At 38.4% G+C, this 25742-nt stretch overlaps 1 protein-coding gene across 1 annotated transcript in view; it reads left to right on the forward strand.

The window, feature by feature from the left end:
• PREX2 (phosphatidylinositol-3,4,5-trisphosphate dependent Rac exchange factor 2) overlaps window positions 1-25742 on the forward strand; it is a 238748-nt gene that overhangs the window by 208009 nt on the left and 4997 nt on the right. The window contains exons 36-39 of the mRNA XM_036263944.1: window positions 5747-5813; window positions 6307-6497; window positions 21520-21622; window positions 24481-24548. Of these exons, the coding sequence (XP_036119837.1) occupies window positions 5747-5813; window positions 6307-6497; window positions 21520-21622; window positions 24481-24548 (429 nt within the window). The remainder of the gene's footprint in view (window positions 1-5746; window positions 5814-6306; window positions 6498-21519; window positions 21623-24480; window positions 24549-25742) is intronic.

A 25742-nucleotide genomic window follows, 5' to 3' on the forward strand; every position in this document is an offset into this window, starting at 1 on the left:
TTCCATTTTGATTAAGGGTCATTGTAAGACTTGCAATTAAGGGAAGTGCATTAGACATTCATTTCCTGTCCACAGTTTGTCATATTCTGAAAAATAATGAAGTTCTCTGAATACCTGCAAACCTTAGGGATGGTAAAATATCTGCCTGAGCAACCATTGTGTTTTGTTTTGTTTTGTTTTTCTGATGGGGAGTACATAAAATGAGTTGCAGCCGCAAGTCCAAGTTTTATTTTAAGAAGTAATTGACTAAAGGATTTGTTGGCTATATAATTTTCATGAGTAACAAGGTGGCTGTCTTTCGTGGTTATATTCTCTAGACGTCATCAGCTCATAGATGTATTTTATAATGATGTGTTGCTTTCTGTAATCATGGGTTAACAAATCTTAACTGCTTGCCCAAGTCTGGGTCAGTAATATTTAACTCTGAATTTGTAGTTGGCCTTTCTCTTCTAAGAGTATTTTCCAGGATGCAGTTACATCATTCGAGGCTTTTCTATTTTCGTTCTGCTCTGTAGCAGTTTAAGAAAGATGAGATGGTTTCTGAATAAGGTTTTACTTGATGTGGCCACTTATTTTATATCTGTAAAAGTTATTTTTCTACTGGCTCTCTTCATCAAATATGTTTTTTTAAAGATTTGCCTCATTGAAAAGTTGATTTCTGCCAAGTCAATGTAGCAGAATTAGATCAACATGATCCTGCTATTAATTTTTTATTTTATTTTTTTAGGACCTCTCTTTCAGAGAGTAGGTAGACTGCTCAGCGTGGCCTGCGGTGGGGGCAGGTGGTAGTGGTGAAGTGTTCTATGGGCGTCTAGTGGTCCCTGGACCGCTTTTACAGAATAATTTTCTTCCCAAATTGTTCAGGGTAGGGACGAGATCCAGTTTCCACAACCAATGCACCAGAGTAAGCCATTTAAATGACACTTTTTTCTTTCACCCAAGAAAGGTTTCTTTTCTTTTAGACTTGAACTTCTGTTTGTGCAGCGATCGTGGAATTGGGTAGATGCCAGATAATTACCTTAATTTTCATTTTTTACATGGATCCTAAAATATTTTAGATGGCCTTAGGGAAAAGCAGGTGCCTCCTACTGTGTGCACTTGAATATCAGTTACTGCCTACTGAATGAGCCCTGTTTGCTTACCGCAGTACTGAGCACTGCGCATGCATTGATTAATCTTCTGCATTGTTATTGATACATAGGACACTTTTGATGCCCACTGTAAAAAGGAGATACTTGAGACCCTGGGAAGTTAAATAACGTGTTGACTTGTATGCTCTTTTTCTACTAAGCACACGTGAGGAGGCATGAGGACATCTAATCAGGGTATCTCTGTGGGTTCTGGCTTTGAAGAACCACCTACCTCCGTTCCAAACATATAACAATGCTGGATAAAATATGAAGGCAGAAAATGTAAAAGTCACAGCTGAGGTCATCATTTATTATCTAGTGACCTATGAATGGAAAAGAAATGTGAGCAGTTTGTTGTAAGCTGTGCTGAGGCCTCTGGCCTGTTGGCCTTGGTGGTGGACAGAGGGGTCCATACAATGTCTCCAGGGAAATGAGAAGTTAAAGGCACTCCACCCTAGGTGGAGATCCAGAGCTACCCTCATAGTCTGAAATCCAGGTGTGGCAGACTCCTCCACTCCTGAGCAAAGAACGAGTAATCCGCTGTCTGCTGCTCCTGGAGTCGGCAGCTTTTGTGGACTTGAGAAGGAGGAGGAGCTGACATGGACATTGAATTAGGAACTGAACCAAATCATTCACTGGTTCATGATATGACTGGTAATAATCCAGATGTCAGCACAATGTGATACTCCAATCTCCGTGATGAAACTGATTACAGACGGGTGCTTCTGGGCACAAAATGAACACAGAATTATTTGTAAGAGAAAGATGATAAGAGATAGGGGATGGAGCTGTATATAAAAACAACAACAACAACAACAACAAATAAAACTAAATTAAAATCCACCTACTTCAAGTGAACTTGCAATACAAAATTCCAAAGCACACAAGGAAGCCTTACACTAAGAAAGAGCCAATGAAATTGACCACTGAAAATAAATTTGACTCAGAAGAAATTAAAATGTTGAAATAGCCTGGCAAAGTATATTTTAGATGCTCAAAATATAAACAAAGGATTGCAGTCCTTTAAAAAGGTAGAAAAATCTAGCCTGGCCGGCGTGGCTCAGTGGTTGAACATCGACCCATGCACTGAGAGGTCACTGGTTCGATTCCCGGTCAGGGCAAATGCCCAGGTAGTGGGCCCAATCCCCAGGGGGAGGCATGCAGGAGGCAGCCAGTCGATGTTCTCTCTCACCGATGTTTCTCTCTCTCTTTCCCTCTCCCTTCCTCTCTAAAAATCAATAAAGAAAAAAAATTCTTAAAAAGGTATTCACCACCCCAGATCAAGTCTTCTTCCATCACATTTGTCCTCCCTTAACCTTTTCTACATCCCCTATGCCTCTTTCTCTCTGGTAATCACCATACTCTTGTCTATGACCTGTTCTGGTTTGTTTTGTTGTTTGCTTTTTGCTTAATCCTTTCACTTTTTTCACCCAATTATTTATTTACAAATACTTGTTAAGATCGTACTGTGTTCTGCGCTCTGTTTCGGTGCTAGAGAAGCAGCAATGAACAAACGTCCACATCCACGTGGAGAGTTTACATCCTCATGCAGGAGTTTACCTTTCAGTGGTAAAAATGAAATAAGAATAGGCAGAAATTTTGGACATGAAAATATAATCACGGAAATAAAATTCTCAGTAGAAAAGATAAACTCTATGCTTGACAGTATTTTTCATTTGGAAGATAATATTTAACAAGTCACCTAAAATGCAATAATGGGAAAATACAGTCTTTTTTTTTTTTTTTTTTTTTTATCCTCACCTGAGGACATCCTTCTATTTTTTGTTCAGGTAAAGTGAGAGGGAGAGAGAGGAACAGAGAGAGAGAGAGAAACATCGATATGAAAGGAACACATCGAGTGGCTGCCACCCACACGACCGACCAGGGCCAGGGACAAACTGCAACCGAGGTACATGCCCCCAGCGGGAACCGAACCTGGGTCTCTTCTGACCGCAGGCCGATGCTCTAACCGCTGAGCCAAACCGGCCAGGGCGGAAAATACAGTCTTAAAAGAAAGTGTGCATGTGTGTGTCTGATCGAGAGAAGACACCAAGGCAGCACTGAGGGGACAACACACCTGGCTCTGTGCAGTAGTACGCGGCCAATTACTGATTTCAATGCACAGGGCTGGTGCTGGAGTATACCGCCAAGTACTGAGCTTTGTGCCAGAGTACACTGCAATGTACCAAACTCTGTGGAGGAGTACACGACTAACGCACCGAGCTCTGTGCTGGAGTTCACCGCCAATTACTGAGTTCTGACACCGCCAATGCACTGAGCTCTGTGCCCGAGTACACCGCCAACTACTGAGCTCTCTGCGGGAGTACACCACCAATGCACCGACCTCTGTGCAGGAGTACACCGCCAATGTACCAAGCTCTGTGCCAGAGTATACCGCCAAAGGACACTGCCAAAATATTAATTGAATAATCAACTTCCTGAGGAAGCAAGCCTAGAAAGAAAGTGTGCATTTACAGTGGGGGGAGGAGAAGTAAAGGGAAACAGCTATTCTTTGGTACCTCCACTTGGGTCAACCGTATGAGTGACCTTGTAAAACGTGGAAGTAATAAATGTCAGCTTCGGGGTGGCCATCCCTTGGCGAGGGCAAGTGTGGGACCAGATGCGAGTGGAGAAGGGTGAGTGGCAAAGGGCATATCTGTCGGTAATGTTTCATTTTTTTTTTTTTTTAAAGAAACACTGTAAAATGCTAAGATTGTTAAAGCACGGTGGTGCGTGCATGGGTTTTCACAGTACTGGCCTCAGTGTGTACCTGTATAGGTGAAATAAAAGGACACTCAGGTCTTTCGGGAGAACGTGAATTTTTATGCACAGCAATAACGTTTATGAAACAGCTCATCTTCTGGCACTGGGGCAAGTTAAAACCCGTCTATCAGGGCTTACAAGGCCTACTCCTTCAGGCCTCTTTCTGAGCTGCTCCTTCATTCCTTCTAACCGAGCTCCAGCCACATGGCTTGTCTTCGGACCTCACACAAGTCAAGCTTTCCTCTTCTCACAACAGCGATCCTCTTAGATTGTGGTTACCTCTTTCTGATGCTGGGAAAAGTCTAGAGCATTTTTAAATAGCACAGATTCCTTTGATTTTCCTCTCCATCCTGCGCTCTTAGTAGATATGGACTCAGCCAGGTAAGTGAAACGATTTTCATGACACTTGATGGCTGTTCCGCTTTGCAGTAGTTCATGTCGCTGTAACTGTTCGTCCTGCGCTGAACATGTCCCTGGGTTACGCCAGTCCTGTCACTCGCGAAGTGTGATGACTTAGGAACAGTAGGCAGTTGTGGGATTCAGGCTGGGGGAATAATGTGTCTGTGGACTCGTGTACCAAGCACACTCATGGAAAGGCCTGGAACATGTGATCGAGATATCTCTGGGGGTTCCAGCTTTGGGGCACCCCCTCTGTGCCCACATGGAAATCTCCTATGAGTTCAAAATGAATTATAATGAGTAACAAAGAACTTTGGATGCTGAGCTGTTTTAAAAATTTTTGTTATTGTTTGAATTTGTTTTTGAGAGATTAATTAGATCATTCTCAGTAAGAATGAAGATGATGTTCATTTCAGAAGTTGCTCTTAGAGTTCAAGCTCTCCTAATTAAAGTGTAAAACTTGATTAATTTGTGCTACGTGATCTTCGACAAAAACCAAACATTACTACTAGCTAGGATTCCACTTAGTGTATTAAAATAGTTACCAGTTTCGCCCTGGCCAGTTTGGCTTAGCGGTTAGAGCGTCGGCCTGCGGTCCGGAGAGACCTGGGTTCGGTTCCCGCTAAGGGCACGTACTTTGGTTGCAGTTTGTCCCCGGCCCTGGTTGGTCGTGCGGGTGGCAGCCACTCGATGTGTCCCTTCACGTCGATGTTTCTCTCTCTCTCTCCCTTCCTCTCTCTCCCTCCCGCTCTGTCTGTGCAAAAAATGGAAGAATGTCCTCGGGTGAGGATAAAAATAAAATAAAATAAAATAAAATAAAATAAAATAAAATAGTTACCAGTTTCATCTTGGTGACCAAAAGAAAAGAGCCAGTGTATCCTTAAAGAGGTTTAATTTCCAATCGAAGCACATAGTTTAGTGGCTGAAATAATCAAACTCAGTAGTCTATTTAAAATTAGGTTTTTTGAATATCATTTTATAATAAGATACTTGCACAATAATGAAAATGGGAAAATGTTCTCCAATAGTCACAAGAAAATGTATTTCTTCAACTTTTATAATAATATTAATTTTTGCAAATATTAATGAGCACTTACTCCGTGCTATGTACTTACTGTACTAAGCATTTTATTTATATTAACCTACATAATCCTCTTGGCAGCCTTGTAAAGTAGATGCCAATGTTATCCCCAAATTACAAAAGAGGAAACTGAGGTATAGACCAATTAGGTAATCTCTCTAGGGCCACACAGTATATAATGGAGCCGGAGGTGGCTTTACTCATGTTTTCGAAATTGAAAATCACTGACCTTTTGTTGGAATCTCACCCATCCTAGTGTTCAACACATTTGGTTATTCATCTGTCTTTCAAAGGAAGTCAGTGCAACTTGTATATGTCTTCGCGAATTTTCATTTCTCTCACAAGTGTTCATTTATTCTTTGGATTCTTACAGGGCATTCTACTTGGACAAGTCAAATTCACCACCCAACTCCACCTCCAAGGCTGCCTATGTCGATAAGGTAAAGGTAGATGAAAGCATTTATTTATGCTTTGTCACCTACATACCTCCCTTACTTAATGTTTCTGCCATTGTTCTTGAGCAATGTGTATGTAATAAGTATTTGTAGTCTCCAATTCTGTTGCCTGCATAATACAATAAGACTATTCATTAAAAGTTATCACAGCTGTGAATTATATTTCATCCGAAAGGATTTATTAAAAAAGAAAAACTCATGGACACAAATAACAGTATGGTGGTTACCAGAGGGAAAGGGGGGTGGGGGAAGTAGAAGCAGGTAAAGGGGGGATAAATGGTGATGGATGGAGACTTGATTTGGGGTGGTGAACACAAAGTACAATATACAGATGGTGTACAATTGTATACCTGAAACCTGTATGATTTTTTTTAACTAGGGTCACTCCAATAAATTCAATAAAAATGAAATACAATAAATAAAAGGATTTCTTTCCACTAAACATATTGAACTTTATGTTCATGCCTTTGTTCTGCAGCTCATGAGGCCTCTCAATGCCTTGGATGAACTTTACCGACTGGTAGCCTCGTTCATCAGGTCCAAGCGCACGGCCGCCTGCGCGAACACAGCGTGCAGCGCCTCGGGCGTGGGGCTGCTGTCGGTGTCCTCGGAGCTGTGCAGCCGGCTGGGGGCCTGCCATGTCATCATGTGCAACAGCGGCGTGCATCGGTACGTGCGTGCCCGATTTCACCTAGTCGTTCTGGTTTACATTTTGGCGGCATAAAATTGTAACTGGAAACATTCAAGGGACTCAGATGTATTGGGAAGAAGATTTCAGAAATGAGATCATTCTTACACAGTATTTCCTGGCTTTAGTTCCTATATTTTCTGTGACTATTTATTCATACAAATGAATGCAGTCCCACATTTATATCATTGTAGCCCAGAATGTTGGCACCCTTGTATTGATAATACAGTATTTATACATTAGGTACAACATTATGCATGGACCTTATTTACTGTAGAAACTTGCTTGGTAAGATGTTTTTTGCTACATTTTGGACATTCCACTCCTCAGTGGTTTGGATCCCTATTACACAATATTGTGAGCTAGATACTGCCTTGGGGTGACTACCATCTTCCCACTCCTGGCCAAATAACAGTCCAAGAGCCCATATGGTATATTGTTCCTGAAAATTTAAGGGGACATCCAGATTCAGGTGGTCTGTCGTTGGCATCTGTGCTGTGGTTGGGACAGCCAAGGTTGGTGTATAGACTCATACAGCTACATCAGATGCAGAAGGTGAGTGGACAACCACAAGCCAAGTCCTTTTTTGTAATTATGTGCTCCTCTTCTGTCATCTTTCCATGTTCACAAGGAAGTGAAACCATGTAGGTGGAAAATAGGGAAGAATTTAGTCCTCATTGTCATCTTAGTGGGCAGAGAGCCTTCTGTCATTTGTCACTTTCTGTTCTTAGTTCTAAGCCAGTTAGATTTGAGGGTGGTGGTGATTACTTATTGAAATGTACGTGGTCCGTAACTCACACAATGGACAGCAGTTGGTGCCATTAGCTGGGTAGCAAAGTGGTGACACTCATGTGAGAGACATAGAAAGTATGAAAAACACACAATAGAAAATAATAACAAAATTAATAATAAATAATAATACAACAAAAACAATTTAAAAACAAAAATAACAAGTAAATCTAGACTATAAGAAAATGTAAATAACCTAGGACAGTTATCAATAAAAATTAAGATTCAGAGGGAAATGGATCTTTGCCAAGGTTAGAACTAGGATGTTTCCACTGAGAAGCTGATGGTTGAGCTGGGTTTTGCTGCATCAGGTTGAAGATGTAGGATGGGGGAGAAAGATGATTCAAGGCAGCAGGTGTTCATGTGTGAAATTCCATTTGACTTGGTATATCTGAATTCTAGTTTTCAAGTTCTACACAGCATGTCTTGGCTTATGTACTGTGGCAAGACTTTATTTTTCTGAAAGGAGAATTACATTTTTTCGGTGTACAGAATATACAGAATGTCCATCTTTATTTGAACTGCCTTGTACATTGTGCTCTATTGCAAACTTACCAAGAGCTTAATTGAAAATATTGTTGCAACTGAACATATAAAATTATTTCATGTTTTTTATTAGCAGGAAAAAATCCATTATGATCAACTCATTCATTCATTCTGGTCATATTAGTTCATTCATTTATTCACTCATTATTGATTCATTCAGTAAAGATGCATTGAGCACCAATTAGGTGCCAACACTGTTCTAGTGGCTGGGGATACAGCATTGAAAAAATAAAGTCCCTACTCTCCTACAGCATTCATTCTGTTGGGGGAAATAGATAACAAAGTAAACAGAGCCATATGTCATGTGATAGGTGAAATAAATACAAAAGAGATTAGAAGTCAGAGGGGTAAAAGGTGCGAGGATGGGAAGAAGAGGGTGTATCTTCTGACGAGGGGATATTATTAGAGGCCTCTGTGAAACAGAGTGAGTTATGCAGATACCTCAGAGAAGGAGCAGTCATCACAGGGAACAGCCATGCCAGTGTGGGAGCTCAACGGGCAGTGTGCCTGATGTGTCCGAGCAACAGCCCGGGGGCCATGGTGGCCTGAGCCAAGTGTCATCATTTGGGCATTTGTGGTCTTTTCTCATCTTGGTGCAAAATCATAGTTATCTGAGGACTGGATATACGGTGATCACCTCCACACTGAACGTTAATGCAATTAAATCTGCCAGTCAGTTCTAGAACCATAACCAAATTGTATGTCCAAATTATTCTCAGATATTCCATGAGCAATTTGAGAACTTGAATGATGTATAGGAGAAAAGATGGATGTCTCACCGCTATTTCACAATTGCTATATTCACTGAAAGGGGTGTTTGAATCACCAGGAACATTGGAATTTCAAAGTAGTTTGACCCTTTCAATTTCTACAATTCAAAATAAATATAGTTTTAGTTCATTTTGGAGACATGTATTGAGGTGTGGGCACAAATGCCCCATGGCAGATGCTGAACGAAAGGTTACAAGTATTTGAAAATTGGTATGGTTTTGTTTTTCCATGATAAAATGGGACTTTACCATTATCTTTTATCTTTTAGTGAAGGCGATGCTTAGATTTTTCATGATGATGAAATGTGTACTAATATATGTTGGAAAGAGAAAACCACATGAGACTGATTCTAAAATAATTCCTTAGTGATTGTCATTCAGGCAGCTAGAGAGGAACCAAGTAGATCTATACCTGCACTGACATCAGACACGGTTCCAGCAAAGGGAAGAAGTTCGCAGTGCGAGTCAGAGTAACTATTACACAAACTATTTCTATCCTTTACTTTTTTATTGAATTTATTGGGGTGACATTGGTTCACAAAATGATTCGATTTCAAGTATGCAACTCAATAAAACATCATCTGTACACTGCATTGCGCGTCCCTCACCTTTTAAAATCAAGATGAGAAATTGTCAAAAATATGATATCCGTGTTAGATAGTCAGTTTCCTACCTATTCTGATTTTATTTGCAAAACGATAATCTGAAATATTTTTTAAACGATTAAATTGTGCTGCATATGTTTGATATTAAAGAGAAGAATGTGGTTTCTCAGTATGAAAAGGCAGACTTAATTAGCATTAATGTCTAGGCATTTTAATGCCGATCTGAATTAGTTGGCAGAGCTGCACACACAGTGAATATGCGATTAGCTGGAATAGAATTCAGGATGAATTATTAAAATCTACTCATAGCATTTAGCCTGGCTTTGTTTTTATTAAATTCTCTTTCCTAGGGTAATCCTTTGTGTGAGATACAATGCCACTGAGGAACTTTCCTGCCCACAATCTCTTTAAACATTCACTTACCTTAAATGTCTTCATTGCTTTTGAATAGTGGAAGAACAGGACTGTCTGTTTTTAAGATCAGGTTTTGCCTTTTATGCAATATAAGCATGTTATTAAAAAGTAGTTTAGTAGTGGGAGAATACCCAAATTTCCTATCCTGACATGCCTTCTTTATTTTTATTGTATATCATCTCTTGTAGCTTCTATCAAACATCTGAACACAGTTTTATTGGTATATATAGTTTAATAATCTGCTTTATGCTTGTAGCAACTATATGTATTTCCAAATGTACACATCCACTTTCTCATTATCACTTTTATATGTTACCTGATATGCCAACTAGTTGTTACACTACAGTTTACTCAACTATTAGTTTAGTGGTTTCTCTTCTTTATCCTGTGCACATAAGAGGATTCTTTATGTAGCTGTTTATATTTCAATTTTATTTTCCATTAAGCTAAAAGAAAACAAAAATATTCTCCAGGTAGAATTACTGGAATTTAAACCTCTGGTTTATAGATTACTGTTCAGGTTCCCAAAAGGATTACTGTCCTCAGGCACAACACAACCAGAAGGGCAGGCGGCTGGGGGTCCGATCACCTTGACCTCGCCTGCAGAGGGTATAGAGCCCATTTACAGGGTGGGCAAAAGTAGGGTTACAGTTGTGAGTACTTGAAACAGAGTATATTCTTGTATTATTATTTGTTCATTATTGTATTATTTTCCATACAAACTCTAACCCTACTTTGCCTACTCTGTCTATATCACGCTTCTCTCCTGAATGGGCACTGGTATTTCAGTAGTGCTTTAATTTACACTTCTTTGGTTAACAAATACAAACGTTTGAGAATCTTTTGAATTTCCTTTCTTACCAAGATTTAGGCTATATATTGTCTATATCCGTGCCTCAGAGACAACTTTACTTTTTGCCAGAGTGGGTGTTTCTAACGTTTCGCCGGGCGAATGTTTTGAGAGTATGGAACCAGCAGGGCGGCTGTTCAAGTTGTCCTGTCCCCGGGCGGGGGGTTTCTCAGGTTCCCGTTGGTTTCCTACCGTGGCAGCCTCCCACTCACCGCGTCTCTTACTGTGTTTTGGTGCTTTATTCACACCCCCGCCTAATAGTCAGCTGTTTTTCTTCAACCGATATAAATCAGTATTCTGCAAATGTTATAAAACCTGAGGCTTGAGTCCTAGTATGTCCAAAAAACAGAGATGCCAGTTTCCTCCCACTGCATCAGTTCAGCTCCCTTGAGCGGGGGACAGTGGGTGGGGCTTGCCAGAGGCTCTCTGAAAAGATACTCAGAGAAATGTGTGGTGAAGGCAACAAATCTGGAACCATTTTTTCCCCTCTAAGGACTTACTCCAGAGGGGTTTTATCCACACACTCTCTGTGTCTGTTTGTAATGGGGGTTCGCTGGTGTCAGAGCCCTGGGATGGCCCTGAAGGAAGGGGTCATCTAGGCACTCGTCGCCTGCTTCTGACTGCCTGTGACGTCTTTGAGTTAAAACCTTGGAGCTCTGTATATGTAAATTACCTTTTAATTTCATGTTCTGTCGCGAAGGTGAATTTCTTCCAGGAAATAAGGTCTTGCATTTTTTACTAACCCCCAGTGGGGCCGGTGAGCAGCTCCATCAGGAGGATCCCCGCATCGGGGATTCAGCAGCACCAGTCAGCGTCACCACCGTCTTCTCTTTAGAAACACACACAGGTGTGAGAAAGGAAGTCTGTGGCAACACCGGCCTGTTCTCATCATTAAAAAACATGATGATGCCCTGGCCAGTTTAGCTCAGCAGTTGGAGCGTAGGCCTGCGGACCGGAGAGTCCGGGGTTCGGTTCATGCTAGGGGCATGTACCAAAAAAAAACAAAAGAAATAATGATGATGAACATCAAGCTAACCACCATCTATGTATTCCAGTGTTAGGCTACTTTTTCTTTAAGACATTGTAGAAATTACTTTAAACATATATAGTTTTAGGAATGAAAGGGATATAGATATAGATAGATACAGATATAGATGATGTAGATATAGGAATAGATACAGGTACTGATATAAATATTGATATATGAAGTTTGTAACTTCAAAGGAGTCTGTTTTTAAAATTCATTTCTTATTTTGTTATTTGGAAATTGGGAAATATTTTCACCTCTGGCAGTATTACAAATGGTGGTTGAATTCTCAGAGTCATCCTTCTTCTCCTTCTGCAACCAAACTCAAGGGGTTCGCTGCCTGGGGTGTCACAAGGTAGTTTCTTTACTTGCAGCAAGTAAAGGAGACGGGAATTCTAGCCAAGCTCTGCCTCCGAGAAGGTGGGCTCAGCCAATGCTGATGTATACTATTTGGTTAAGTACACGTTGATTTCTTTATAGTCATCCATACTTACCTGGTTGAGTTGCTGTCAAGCTCATCCATTTATAGCTGCATCTGCAAAATATTGTGGTATATTTTAACATTTAGCAAGAATAGCATTTAATAAGAACCACCCAAATTTTGAGACCCTTTTCCTAACACTTCCCCGACCAGCTGAAGCTTATATAACCTATCATGTGAACATAGTGTAGGACCCAAAGTATGATTATAAGCATTTGTTAGAAAAATGAAATCCAGGAGTTAAAATACAAAACAACTAAAGAAAAATATATATTACCAATTTGAATAGTTTATATTTCAAATGATGATAAATACTGTAATAACTCTTGATTCATACAAGCAATTTTTAAAATATCTTTTTTAGGTAAGTATTAGTGAACAATTTTGAAAACCATTTTTGTTTTAACTTTAAAGGACTTCCTTCTAGCAATATTATATTCTGTCATCACTATGACATTGGAGGACGAATTGACAAAACAGGCCCCAATTAAAAAATGCAGAATCTCATAAAAGTGGGGCACACAGGATAACTTGACTTAGGTCATCAGATGAGCAGCTGACGAAGCGGCATCTTTCTCCACTTGCAGCTGAGAAGCATCAAGTAAAAGGAAAACATTTTCTCAGGGGATTTCCATATGTAGGTTAGATTCTATGAAATGGAATAAAAACTACTGCAATAAGCAAATATAGGTTTCAAATGAATCCATTTACTCTTGGTGCAAGGAATGATTTGATTCAGTAACAAGATTAGTAAGAATGCTTAAATTTTAAATCTCCAGAAAGATGGCTAAATAGAACACAGCAAACAATTTTGCTTACTCATCATGATCCCAAGATACTGTACATTCCCAATAAGAAGTTCTAAAATCACGTGCTACAGTTAGGAATCTGAAACACATTGGACTAAAACTCTTCTTTTATATAAGGGTAGTAATAGCAATGACAGAGCTGACATTTAAAATTGTTGTTAAATATAGCTATAGTTTTGATTGATTATTTTTCTTTAACAGTTGTAATTTGATTATGATTAAATCAACTGTTCTCATTTGTTTGATCTCTAATAAAAACAGTAATGAATCAAAATAAAAAAATGAAAAAAAATTGTGCTCTAATCTTTAGAACAGAAAAAGTAAAATGCTATAATGGGACTCTGGGAGAAAGACATAATCTATCCTACTTACAATAGAATATAAGTATGTATAAAAATTACTCTGCCAACCTCATACAAAAAAAGAGCAGAACTGTGGTTAGCAGGGCCTTGGATGAGGGAAATGGGGAGATTTGGTCAATGGCATAACATTTCAGTTATACAAGATGAGTGAGTCCTGGAGATCTAATGTACAACAATGTGACTATAGTTAAAAATACTGTTTTATCTACTTGACATTTGCTAGGAAAGTAGATCTTAAGTGTTTCGCCACACACACACACACACCCATACCCATACACAAAAGAATAGGAAAGTGGTAACTATTCATTAGCTCAAAGGTCAGTGACTGCCTGTGTGCTAAACACAGACATGAAACTGCATCAAAGGTAGACACATCTTAACATGCTTGAGTAGAAAGAATGCGGGATGGGGATAGTTTTTGTCCGACAGTTAATTTTTAAGCCTCGGTTTAAAGAGATACACCGAGAACTTGCAGGGCATGTATTGAAAGTTGCAATATAAAGTCCCATTATCTTTCATGAAAATTCCATGGCCAATTTACTCCCTGCGCAATGCTGCAAATGTGCCCCTTACACGCCATGGCTTTTTTTGCCCTAAGATATGTGGAGCGAGCAGAGTATTCAGTGTGGCTGCGTCTGCCTCCAGGATCTGACTCCAGCGGTTCTGTTCACTTCTGCATTCTGCTCAGTTCTTTTCCACCGGCCCTGCTCTGCCCGCTGTCTCTGCTGTCCTTTCGGAGAGTTGTCAGCCCCTCTTCTTTCAGCTTTCAGACCATGGGACCTAGGAACCCAGCACAGTCATGGGAAGATTTCATCAGTAGTCTGTTTGACAAGAGTCAAATAACATTCATGAAAGCATCAGTAGATATCCAGAGCTTATTTCTATAGAATATACTGGAAACGTGCCTGAGTGTTTCCTGGCTTGTGGATACTAGCTATTGTTCTGTTGTTAGATGGTCATTCACATTTTCCTAAAGGAGAGTGTAAATATTTAACATGTTATTCTGTATATAGGTGTGTGTATAAGTGAATTCTTTATTGTTGAAAACAAATAATCTGTTTTCCCCTTCACATAAAAATATTTATGTGTTTTATTAAGAAAAGTGTCTTCTCTGTTATAGGGGATCAAGGACACAGGGATTGGGTTTTGAAATCCCTGTGGACCTGTGACAAGTACCTCAAGCTTTTTATCTGTCACAAATGCATTGCTAAGGGTGACCAAGGTGGGAAAGACCAATAGGTCAGCAGTGGCCTTTTCATAATAATGTCACAGGCACTCTGCCTGTGTAGAAGCATAGCAGCCATGCCAGGACTGATTGGTACTTAACATTCTGCATTAACCCTCAGGTACAGCATTCTCCCTCCGAGGAAGGTAATAGAAAGGAGCAGGGAACATGTCACCGTGCGGTATTAAACAATTAGTTTCCTCAATCAGCTGCCTAGTTGTCAGTAGACTTTTCACAGTGGTGCTCTGTGCTCAGTGGTTAAAAGTAATTAGAAGCCAGAATAAATGAGATCACTGCAGGAATTAACACTCTCTGCAGAAGAGTGCATTTTATATAAAAAAATGCAAATCTGTTGTAAAGAGGAAACACAGTTTCCCTTCAATTTATTTTTACTACATGGTTGCCTTATAATTTGACATACTTATTTAACATGCTTCACATCTAGTTCCTTTTTCATCATAAATGTACTAATTTTAGTATGACGAGGTCTACATTCAGAGGGAAGTGGTTTGGGCTGGCTGAGTTAAACTCTCCTAAAACGATGCATTTAAAGTATGAGTGCTGAGCCAAGATTGTGATTGTTGAATTTTAGATGTGGGGAGCTGGAATTCTCTAAATGCAGTCATCTACATGATACAATTTTGGAATAATGGAAAGAGACCTGGATTTTCAATTCAAAACCTGGTTTTGATTCCTGTGACTTGCTTGCTGTATGATCGTGATTGTATCACCTGGTCCCTTAGAGAATTGGTGAAATGGGAACAATGACATTTTTCTGGGAAAAAAAAGTGGCAAGAGGATTAAGTGAGCAATCTATGTGAAAGCATCTACCGCGGGACCTGGCAATAGTGAATGCCCCATTTTTCAACCTTAATCTGTGTTTCTAATAGTGAATCTGCTAGAAATATGGAATGTATCTATATAAAATGACTAAATCATACTCACTGAAGTAGAGAAAATCTTGTAAGAACTATTTAGAAAATCACAGTAGGTGCTAAAAGAGTTGATCTTAAATGTTCAAACAAAAGAAATGATAATTATGTGATATGATACAGGTGTTAGCTGATGCTATGGTAGTTATAATTTTGTAATATATATCAAATCAACACATATACACCTTAAACTTACACAGTGTTATATGCCAATTATATCTCAGTAGAGCTGGAGAAAAAAAAAATGCAGTAATGGGTCATGATAGGGTGAAAGAAGAGTATGAAAAATATAAGTTAACTCGTCTGGTCTGTAAGAAATAGAATACAGAAACTCTGGACCCTGTGGGAGATTTTTAAATTTTTTTATAATATAATTTTATCTATCTACTGTTTTACATAAATTGTTTAAAAACAGATAATATAATATGTGATTTGTAGTTTCACTCATTATATAATTTAGCAGTGTATATAAAAAATGCAAAGCATTGCTATGATTTGGAGGCTAGATTATGAGTCTTAACTGTGGACCTTGAGAATATTTGAAGCAAAATAAGTCAGTCAGAAAAAGCTAAGAATCATATGGTTTCACTCATATATGGAATATCAAACTGAAACTCATAGACACAGACAACAGCATGGTGGTTACCAGATGGAAAAGGTGTAGGGGTTACTAAAGGGTACTGTGGGTCTGGTGACAGAATATGATTTGACTTTAGGTGGTGGACACATAGTGCAGTATACAGATCATGTATCATAGAAATATACACTTGAAACCTATATGATCTTATTAACCAATTTCACACCAATAAATTTAATTAAAATTTTTATTTAATTTTATTTTTAAAAAGAAAAAATAAGGACATAAAAACAGTATCCCTTGCTAAAGATTGCATTTTTATTTTTAATTACTTTAAAAAAAATGTTTTCACTTCAACATCTACATAATGTTAATTTATGGCCAATTATTTTGGCTGAAAATTCAGAAATCTTTATTACATTAGGTTTTCAGGTGATTTATTTAATGTCAGTTTATAACTAGAATCTGAATGCCCCTCCTCCACTAATAATAAGAAAATTTGGGACCACCCCCAAAAGATAACAATCTAATCATTGACTACCAAACCAAACCTCAGAATTTCTGACCACAACCTTGCTGAGAATTAGGAAATAAATCCACTGTTGGAAACAGAGCTCAAAGTCATAACCCTCACATTGTTCTGGTTTCTCTGGTTCAGTTACTGCATCACCTTTATGGCCCAAAAGTGGTGCTGCATCTCCCCAAGTGCTTAATTTACCACATTTCAGCCCTTGGAAGATAGGCTTCCTTGTTCAGTATGATTTGAGTCAGCATTAAGTGAGGCAGTAGTTCTAGGGAGATTTGAAAATGTAGAGTACAACTGATGTTTTTTAGTTTGTTATCATGGTAAATGACAAAACATGAAGAAGGTACTTTGGTTTCAAGAATCTTTTATCTGCTTTATTATAGAAATGTCATGTTTGACATGTTTTGAAAAAGGAGGTACATGTAACTTGATTCACATAAGATTTGAAATCTTACAAAATTAACCAAATATAGTGTAATAGATTTGACTTAATGAATGGTGGAGCTACAACATTTTCTAATTAAACCAACTTAGGAAACCAGGCTTGGTCTCTGCAATGAGACTTGGTTGAGAAGAAAGTTCGGGTGTTGGTCATTTTTAACCCCTAGCATCTAGTAGTAGAATTGGCAAATAATAGACCAGTTCATGCGCTTTTCCTGACCCTTAGCTTTGAAGTTTGACATGTAAAATAAAATTGATAGCTAATGTCTAAGATCAGCTGAAATAAGACCTGTGAAATAGAAACCTTATATTAGCAGGTACCAAATTATGTCAGGTAAACTCTACTTCAACCAACCCCAATTCATACAAAAACATTGGTAGAAGTTTATCATTAATTTTATGTAATTATCATTATCCTATAATATCAAAATCTTAAAATTTACCACAGGGTTACTTTAAAGACCATCTCTGTAAAATAAAAACTAGAAAGCTTTTAAAAATAATTAAAATAGCCCTGGCCAGGTTGCTCGGTTGGTTGGAGTGTCATCCCATACACCAAAAGGTGGTGGGTTTGATTCCCAGTTAGGGCACATACCTAGGTTATGGGCTCGATCCCCAGTCGATGTGTACAGGAGGCAACCGATCGATGTTTCTCCCGATTGATGTTTCTCTCTCACATCGATGTTTTTCTCTTTTTCTTTCTACCTTCTACAAATCAATAAAAACATATCCTTGGGTGAAGATTTCAAAAATAACAAATAAATATAGTTAAAGTACAATGGGGTTTGAGAAACTGGAATTTATGAAAGCCAATGTTCCTCAGATTTTCCAAATAATGGGTTGCCCAGATGAGCTCATGTAGACAGACATGCTGTATGAGCTCAGTAACTAGAAGTGATGGAAATGATATTAGTACACTTCTGGCTCTGTGCCAGCCTTGTTTCTCCAACTCCACACACAGATTTGCAGTCCTGGCCGCTCCAGGATATGAGTACATTGCTTTACAACCTGGGGTCCTGCACCTCCTTTTCAACATGGGGTGAATTTGTATAGTGGGCAGTAGGAGTACTCTACACCAGTACTCATTCCTACACCAGGATACTACAATAACCTAGCTATAAATGGAAGTGACTATGAATCATATGCATAGATCCCAGTAGCCTAACCTAAATGCATCCTTAGTTTACGTCATTTAGCTTAGTTCCAAAAATAACTGTGGCCATTTGAATACTACACAACACAACAGAGGGAATTTGGGTTATAAAAAGGCAGCAGTGGTAACCATTTGCAAAGAAACCATTTTGTTTTTGTGAGTTTTTAAAAACACATGACAATATAAACAGGTTCCTTGGAGTCCATACAAGTAAGGGACCCTAAAACTCATTATGATAGTAAATTCACTTTAGCACCTACTAGCACGTGTAGGTACCCACAGATACTTGTTGATGGCTGGATGGGTGAATGGAAAGGGACTTCTTTGAGACTCTTCCACAACATTGCTAAATCAAAGCGCCTTTCAAATTAAATTGGACCAATAAGCCGCAGATGACATTTATCATAGTAAAACTTTGCTAAATCTCTGAGTGATATGGGATCTATTTTTAATAAGAAATATGTCAAGATTTATTCATTATAAAGACAGATATATTGACCCTTTGATTTTTCTTTTTATGGGGAAATTCATGATTTCTGAGTAATTCTGCAGCTCTGTCAAGTGCACTTTCTCAAGGGTATGCCCTTAGCAGAGCTACCACTTGGAATGTTTTATTGCTAAAATTAGGAAACAACTTTCTTCAATGTCTAGTTACATCTGCCTTTTTACAAAGGCCAATTTCTACTCTGTGGCTTTGAAAAATTTTTTTCCTTTGGTGACTCCCAAGAAACCAGTTGTTTAAAAAAATTTAAATGGTATTGCAGCTAGAATGAGCTGAAAAGTTGAAGGTCCATATTTTCCAGGATGGAGTAAAAATATAGATTTATTTACATTTTAATTTACTGTCTAACGTTCAAACAGAGATCGTGCTAGAAGTGAAATTGGCAGGTCAGACAAGAAATCTAGTACTGAATGGCATTTGCTTGGGATTCTGGCTTTTCGTATACCCCCCTCACCCTCATGCCCAGGGTTAGCAGACCAGTCTCACTGGTCATCCGAGAACTACTACAAAATCAAACGTTCTCTTATAAAACCTGACTCTGCGTATACATTTATACGCCACCGCAAAACCATGTGCCACTTTTCGGGACCTGGGATTTTTCAAACAGGGCCAGAATCAAAATGTTTCTTGCAGATGCTGAGTTTTCCTGTTTTACATTCAGACTGAGATAGTTGAGAGAAGATACATTATGAGGCAAATGATGGTTTATTCACGGTGAAGTTTGGACTTACAGCTAGGTTTTCTTTCACAAGCTTATTTTAGGAAATGGACTTGTGATGCTCTAATGGAAAAACTGGGCCTTCAGTGGAAACATCAACTTTTCCCCGTTTTCCCTCATCTTGTCCCTTTAAAATGTCTCACTTTTAAGCAATTGCACATTAATCTTGGGGCCTAATTACAATATATGATAGTATGAAAAGCAAGTATAGATGAAGCCATCGTTTCTGTATATACTGGTAAAAGAAATTTCACACACATATTTCAGTGTGATTAGAAAAAGATGAAGATTTTTTCTTTAGCTTCATTCAGCTGCTGTAATGAGTATTATTGATTAAAATGTTAGGATCAATAAGGACTTAAAATTGGAATAGTGGAGATCCAAAGAAGAAGGATAAGGTTATGGTCTGTCAAGTAACCTAACAAAGGCTTTGTAAAAAAGTTGATTTTTGCACATAACTATCGATGGTACTTCCTGGCTTTCATTGGCATACCCTTGTCCAACAGCAGGCAGGTACACGGAAAACTACAATCTATACTGTTATCCGACTCACACTACATCTTTGTAAACATCGCACACTACTAGAAGCTAATTAAAAAACTTGAGCCTTTGAATATGGGTTACTAATGTTTTCTAAAGAATTCTCTGTAATGTTAACGAGGAAGCTGCTTTCCAAGTCATTTAACAGCCAATGGAACGGAACATGTTTCTCCTTAGAATGCAATTATGTATAATAATGCAGTTACACTTTGTCAGGTTCATTCTAAAATTACAGCAGTGATATTTTAAATACCCTTTTTCTCCTTTTCTTAATCATCAGTACCAAATATCCTAGACTTCTATCGTACAGCCTCATAACCATGGATAAATGGGTTAGATATACCTCACATATAAGCAATTGCAATATAAGACTTGGTTTCATTTGTAGGAAAAAAACTAAACAGATCTAGAAAAATGCATGTGTAAAATATCAAACCACAGGGAGGTAAATGCAGAAAAAAGATAATCAGAATACTAATAAACTGAAAAATAAACTGAAACAGTGTTCACTAATGCCAATTTTAGGAAAAATGTCTAAAATTAATGAGTATTTTAATTAAATCTATACAAAAATTACCCCTAAAAAACAATTCAGAGACCAACACCTGAAAATATTAACAAATAGTTAAACTTAGGCTCGAAGAGCTGCTAGAGAGAAAAATGTGGAGGAACATAAAAGAAATGCCTTAAAGGGACGGAAAAGGAAGAAGGCTCACCAATCATTAAATCCAGGGGCTGAATTCTGAATTTTCTCAGCGCTTCTCTGGGCACCACATTCTTGAATCTAATTAAAGTTTCCTTTTGAAAATTTTACAGTCTTTAAATTTCTTTTTTCTTTATTGATGTTAGAGAAAGAGAGGAAGGGAGAGATAGAAACATTAATGAGAGAGAACATTGATTGGCTGCCTCCTGCATGCCCCCTACTAGAGACCCAACCCATAACCTGGGCATGTGCCCTGACTGGGAATTGAATTGGCGATCTCTTGGTGCATGGGTGGATGCTCAACCACTGAGCCACACCGGCCGGGCAAAAATTTTACAGTCTTTAGATGAAGTCAAAGAAATATACCTTTTTTTCCCAAATCAATTCTCATCTTACTGAATATTAATTTCACTGTTTATTTTTCTAAGATATTGAGCATAAATCAGTATAAATCTATTAATTATCGATATAAGTGAAAAATATAAGAAAGTTATTTTTAAATTACATGAATTATCAGTAAAGATAATATCTGGTGATAGACTTTATTATAATTCTGCTTATTTAATTTTCTGTGTGTAAACTTTCTCATAAACATAGTTCATTATGGGTTTGTTTGAAATTTAAATACTTAATTTTGGACCCTAGCAGTGTAGCTCTATAACCTATTTTTAAAACATGTATTATGTAGAAAAATCAATGGTTCATTATCTAGTTGCTTTGATTTTTCCTGGTGCTTTTTGATTTTGAAATTAGAGTAGGGGAAGAAAATTAAATTTCCTCTACCCTTCTGAGTTCTTAGCTGAGACCCCTGTAATATAAGACAGATTAACAAGAGAAAAATGAACAGAAGTTTATATATATATATATATATATATATATATATATATATATATGATACTCAAGGGAAAATGACTCTCTAAGGTGGTAGATTTGGGGGTGGCCTATTTTACTACTCTTCGTTAGTAACCCTAACTGTCTTGAAGTGCTTCACAGGAATCTGTGGGAGTTGACTTGCCCTTGCCTTTGCACACAGGTGCACCCTGAGCGTGACAGTGGAACAGGCCATCATTCTGGCCAGAAGCCACGGACTGCCTCCTCGCTACATTATGCAGGCTACAGATGTGATGCGGAAGCAGGTGAGTCTCCCTCACATTGGTGGGAGTTATTCTCTAGGACCTGGATTTGAAGGTGCCTTTGCTCACTTACCAGGTGTCCGACAGGTGCCTGGACGTGATGGGCACTTTTCCAGGCTCAGAGAGTAAGTCATGAATAAGAAACACTCCCGGGGAAGAAGACAGCACAGATGTCCACATGAGGGTTCTCCAAGAAACTTAGACAGGCTGAAGAAGAGGGTGTCTCAGAGGTCACCTGAAGGAGGGAAGGAAGTTGGCCAGGCAGAATGAGCAGGAGTGGCTTGGTGGCTTATGTAAAGGAGAAGATAAGTGTCACGTTCTGGGAATTGCAGGGAACAGATGGGGGAGAAAGAGGAAAGAACCCAGGGCCCGGCGAGCTTCTGGGTATCTCACAGGGCCTCGCACATTACGCTGTAAGGCTGTGCTTGATTCTGAAGGTAAAGCACACGGGTGGGGAACGTCCGACCCTCGGACCGGGTGAGGCCCTCAAGATCAACACCAGCTAACATCACACACCTGGCCAAATTAGCCTGACCAAATACAGCAGGTTAATTTTTAAGTTGATAATTTTGTATGGCCTGCAAATGATGTTATAAATATCTGAATCACCCTTGGCAGTAAAAGTTTCCCCACCCCTAAAAGAGCCACCATTGTACTGTCTTTAGGTATGAGTGGGTAAGAATATACTGTCTTATAAAGAGAATAAACTTTCTACACAATAATCCAATAGTGTTTTGAGTGTGGTAGTTTGGTTTTTAACCCTTAAAAATTCTTTTAAAAGATAGCAGCAAAAATGAGCTAATCTCCAATTTAGTGATTATTAGGAAAATGTGCTTAATCTAGTAGAAAAGACACAATGAGTAGGACAAAAGAAGTTGAAAGACATTAATTTTATATTTTAGTCTGCTACCTTTTCTCAGGGCTACCACAGAATATTGATTTAACCAATCTCTCTACTTGCTGACTTGGTTTGAATTGTCCAGTGATAGTGAATGACTTAAATTTTTTTAAATTAATTAATTAATTAATTAATATTTGTTACAGATGTTTCTCCTTTTTCCCCCACTGATTCCCCCCCTCTCCCCTCCCCACCCTATCCCCAGCTTTGTTGTCCATGTCCATTGTTCATGCATACATGCATATAAGTTCTGTGGTTTATCTCTCCCCCCACCTCTTTTCTAGGGATTGTCAGTCTGTACCCCACTTCCACATCTCTGGGACTACCCTGTTCCTCAGACTGTTATGTTCATTATATTCCACAAATAAGTGAGATCATAAGATACTTGTCTTTCTCTGTTTGGCTTGTTTCGCTTAGGATAATACTTTCCAGGTCCCTCCATGTTGTCTCAGAGGATAAGAGATCTTTCTTTCTTACAGCTGCATAGTACTCCATTGTGTATATGTAACCACTGCTTTTTTATCCATTCGTCTACTGATGGACATTTGGGCTGTTTCCCGATCTTAGCTATTGTAAATCGTGCTGCTATGAACATGGGGGTACAGATATTCTTTCTGATTGATGTTTCAGGCTTCTTAGGGTATATTCCTAGAAGTGGGATCACTGGGTCAAATGGAAGTTAAATTTTTAATTTTTTGAGGAAACACCATAGTGTTTTCCATAGTGGCTGCACCAGTCTGCATTCCCACCAGCAGTGTACTAGAGTCTCCTTTTCTCCACACCATCGCCAACACTTGTTGTTTGATGATTTGTTGATGGCGGTCATTCTGACAGGTGTGAGGTAATACCTCATTGTTGTTTTAATTTGCATCTCTCTGATGATTAGTGAGGTTGAGCATTTCTTCATATGTCTCTTAGCCATTTGTATGTCCTGTTTGGAGGTGAGGGACTTAATTTTGAAGGTATACTTTTGTAATTATGACTGTTTTATTTACTAAAGACTTGATGTATAGTTCCTAAACATAAAACCCTATGGATTTGCTTCAAAAAATATAACAGAAAAACCCAGAAGTTGTCATAAGTGAGATTGGCGCTGGCCTGGGGTCTGCAATGCAGACATGAGGTGTGGCAAGTGCATGTACCTTGGTGCTGCAAGTGGTGAGCCCCAGACCTAAATATGGAAAACCCAGGGTCCATGTGGGATTTGTTATGTGAATGTTAGATCCACAAAAAGCAGGCAACACACTGTGGTTCAGCTGAAAAAAGGCAAATGCAGATGCAAATGCAACAGGTTTAGTAAGAAATTTTGGGGGTTGATCTACAATTTCAGTTTTAAAAAGTAGGTCAAGCCTGGCTGGTGTGGCTCAGTGATTGAGTGTCGACCCATGCACCAAGAGGTCGCCGGTTCTATTCCTGGTCAGGGCACATGCCCAGGTTGTGGGCCAGGTCCCCAGTGGGGGTTGATGCTTCTCTCTCATTGATGTTTCTATCTCTCTTTCTCTCTAAAAAACAATCAATTATAAAATAAATAAAATTGTAACTATTCAGCTAGGACAAAACAGGCTCATGAGTGCTACAGAACTGTGATTTCTGTTCCATGAAAGTGCAGACACAACAGTTATATATAACCTGTTCATTTCCTATTGTCTTAAGTATTGCTTGCTTTTAGGAATAAAGACACAGCTGAAAAGGTGAACAGGAAGCTGTTATTTAACTCATTTCAAATGATTTAGATGGCTATTGGAATACAGAGCAATCCTCTGAAACAATATATTGGCATATTTTGATTGTTAAAAGCATTCATTTTGAAAATGCTCTGATGATGATTTCTCTCTTCTTCCTTATCCAGTGTCCCTTGATGTTAACTACATGGTTGGAATAAATATTCTACAATCAAATGTTAATGGTATGTTAATTACTAATGTGATATAGAACTAAGAGTGATTTTCTTTCCTTTTTTCAGGGAGCAAGAGTTCAGAACACAGCAAAGAATTTGGGAGTCAGAGACCGAACCCCACAGTCTGCTCCCAGGTAGGTGACTCTCAGTGTCTGCTTTTTGCCAAAGGGCTCCCCACCCTTTCGCAGGAAGTGTCACTCACGGTTAATGCAACTGCTCCAGGCTATGCCTGGTGGAGAACTGATTATAGTCACAGAAATTGGCCTGGTAAACATTTTGTGGCTAAATATGACTAGGCATAAATGCTCTCAGAATGAAATGGAATTTTAGCTGAAGCAAACTTAGAGGTAGCAAGTAGAAGTCTTGACATTATTTAAATTTTGCAAGTTTCATCATGAATTCGAAAACAAAAGTCTACACAGTTCCTATGAAAATTTATATTCCAACTGTACCAAAATACCAAAATGCCATTTTCATTTATGCTTTTATGACTGCACCTGCTGTTTGTTCCCCTTGGCATGATTGCCTTTCCCATCTGTGTCTGTATGAAAAAATCATTTAACCATGAAACCCAACTTGGATATAATTTTCTTCTTGCATTTTGGTTTAGTTTTCTTCCTCTTTATGCTCTGTTAGCATCTTGTATATCGATCGATTATAGCCCTGATCGTGTTATAATGTATTGATATATGTCTCTTTGCCCAACCTGAATATTAATTATTTGGAGGCAGGGAATATGATATTTTTCAATTTTGTACATTGCTCATTATAGATTTTGTTCTATGTACGATATCTGAACTAATGTCAAGAATATGTGAATGAATAAGTGAATGAACGAACTTTTTGTTTGTAAGCAAACAAATATTTACAGTTTACATATCATCATAAGAAGACTCTGATCCACCTTTAATAAATGAACATGGGAACAGCTGCCAGAAAAATGTTAATTTGATTTCTCTGGTGACATTAGAGTAGGCAGCCATCGGACTTGAAGTAGGGCAAAATCAAATAATTTATTTCATATTTGATTGTATACTTTTGCATTTTAACAAAAAGAAGGCTCTTCCAAGCACTGTTGCAGATGAGACACTCCTTGTTTCTATGTACAAAACCGTTACCAGAGTTAGAATGATAACTGCAGCATTTATGAAGTTATTTTTTCTTTCTGAAGACTTGTGTGGGCAGTGAAAGTATCTTGAGACAACAAAACATATTTTTCCCTGAAAACGGATGAAGCAGTCATGTTTTAATTGCATTTATTTTTAGTGCTTACTCCTAACACTATTTAATCCTCAAGTCTTGTTAACATTATCTTCCATAGTTGATTA

This window comes from Molossus molossus, unplaced genomic scaffold (genome assembly GCF_014108415.1).
Source record: "Molossus molossus isolate mMolMol1 unplaced genomic scaffold, mMolMol1.p scaffold_m16_p_16, whole genome shotgun sequence".
In the NCBI taxonomy this organism is placed as follows: Eukaryota; Metazoa; Chordata; class Mammalia; order Chiroptera; family Molossidae; genus Molossus; species Molossus molossus.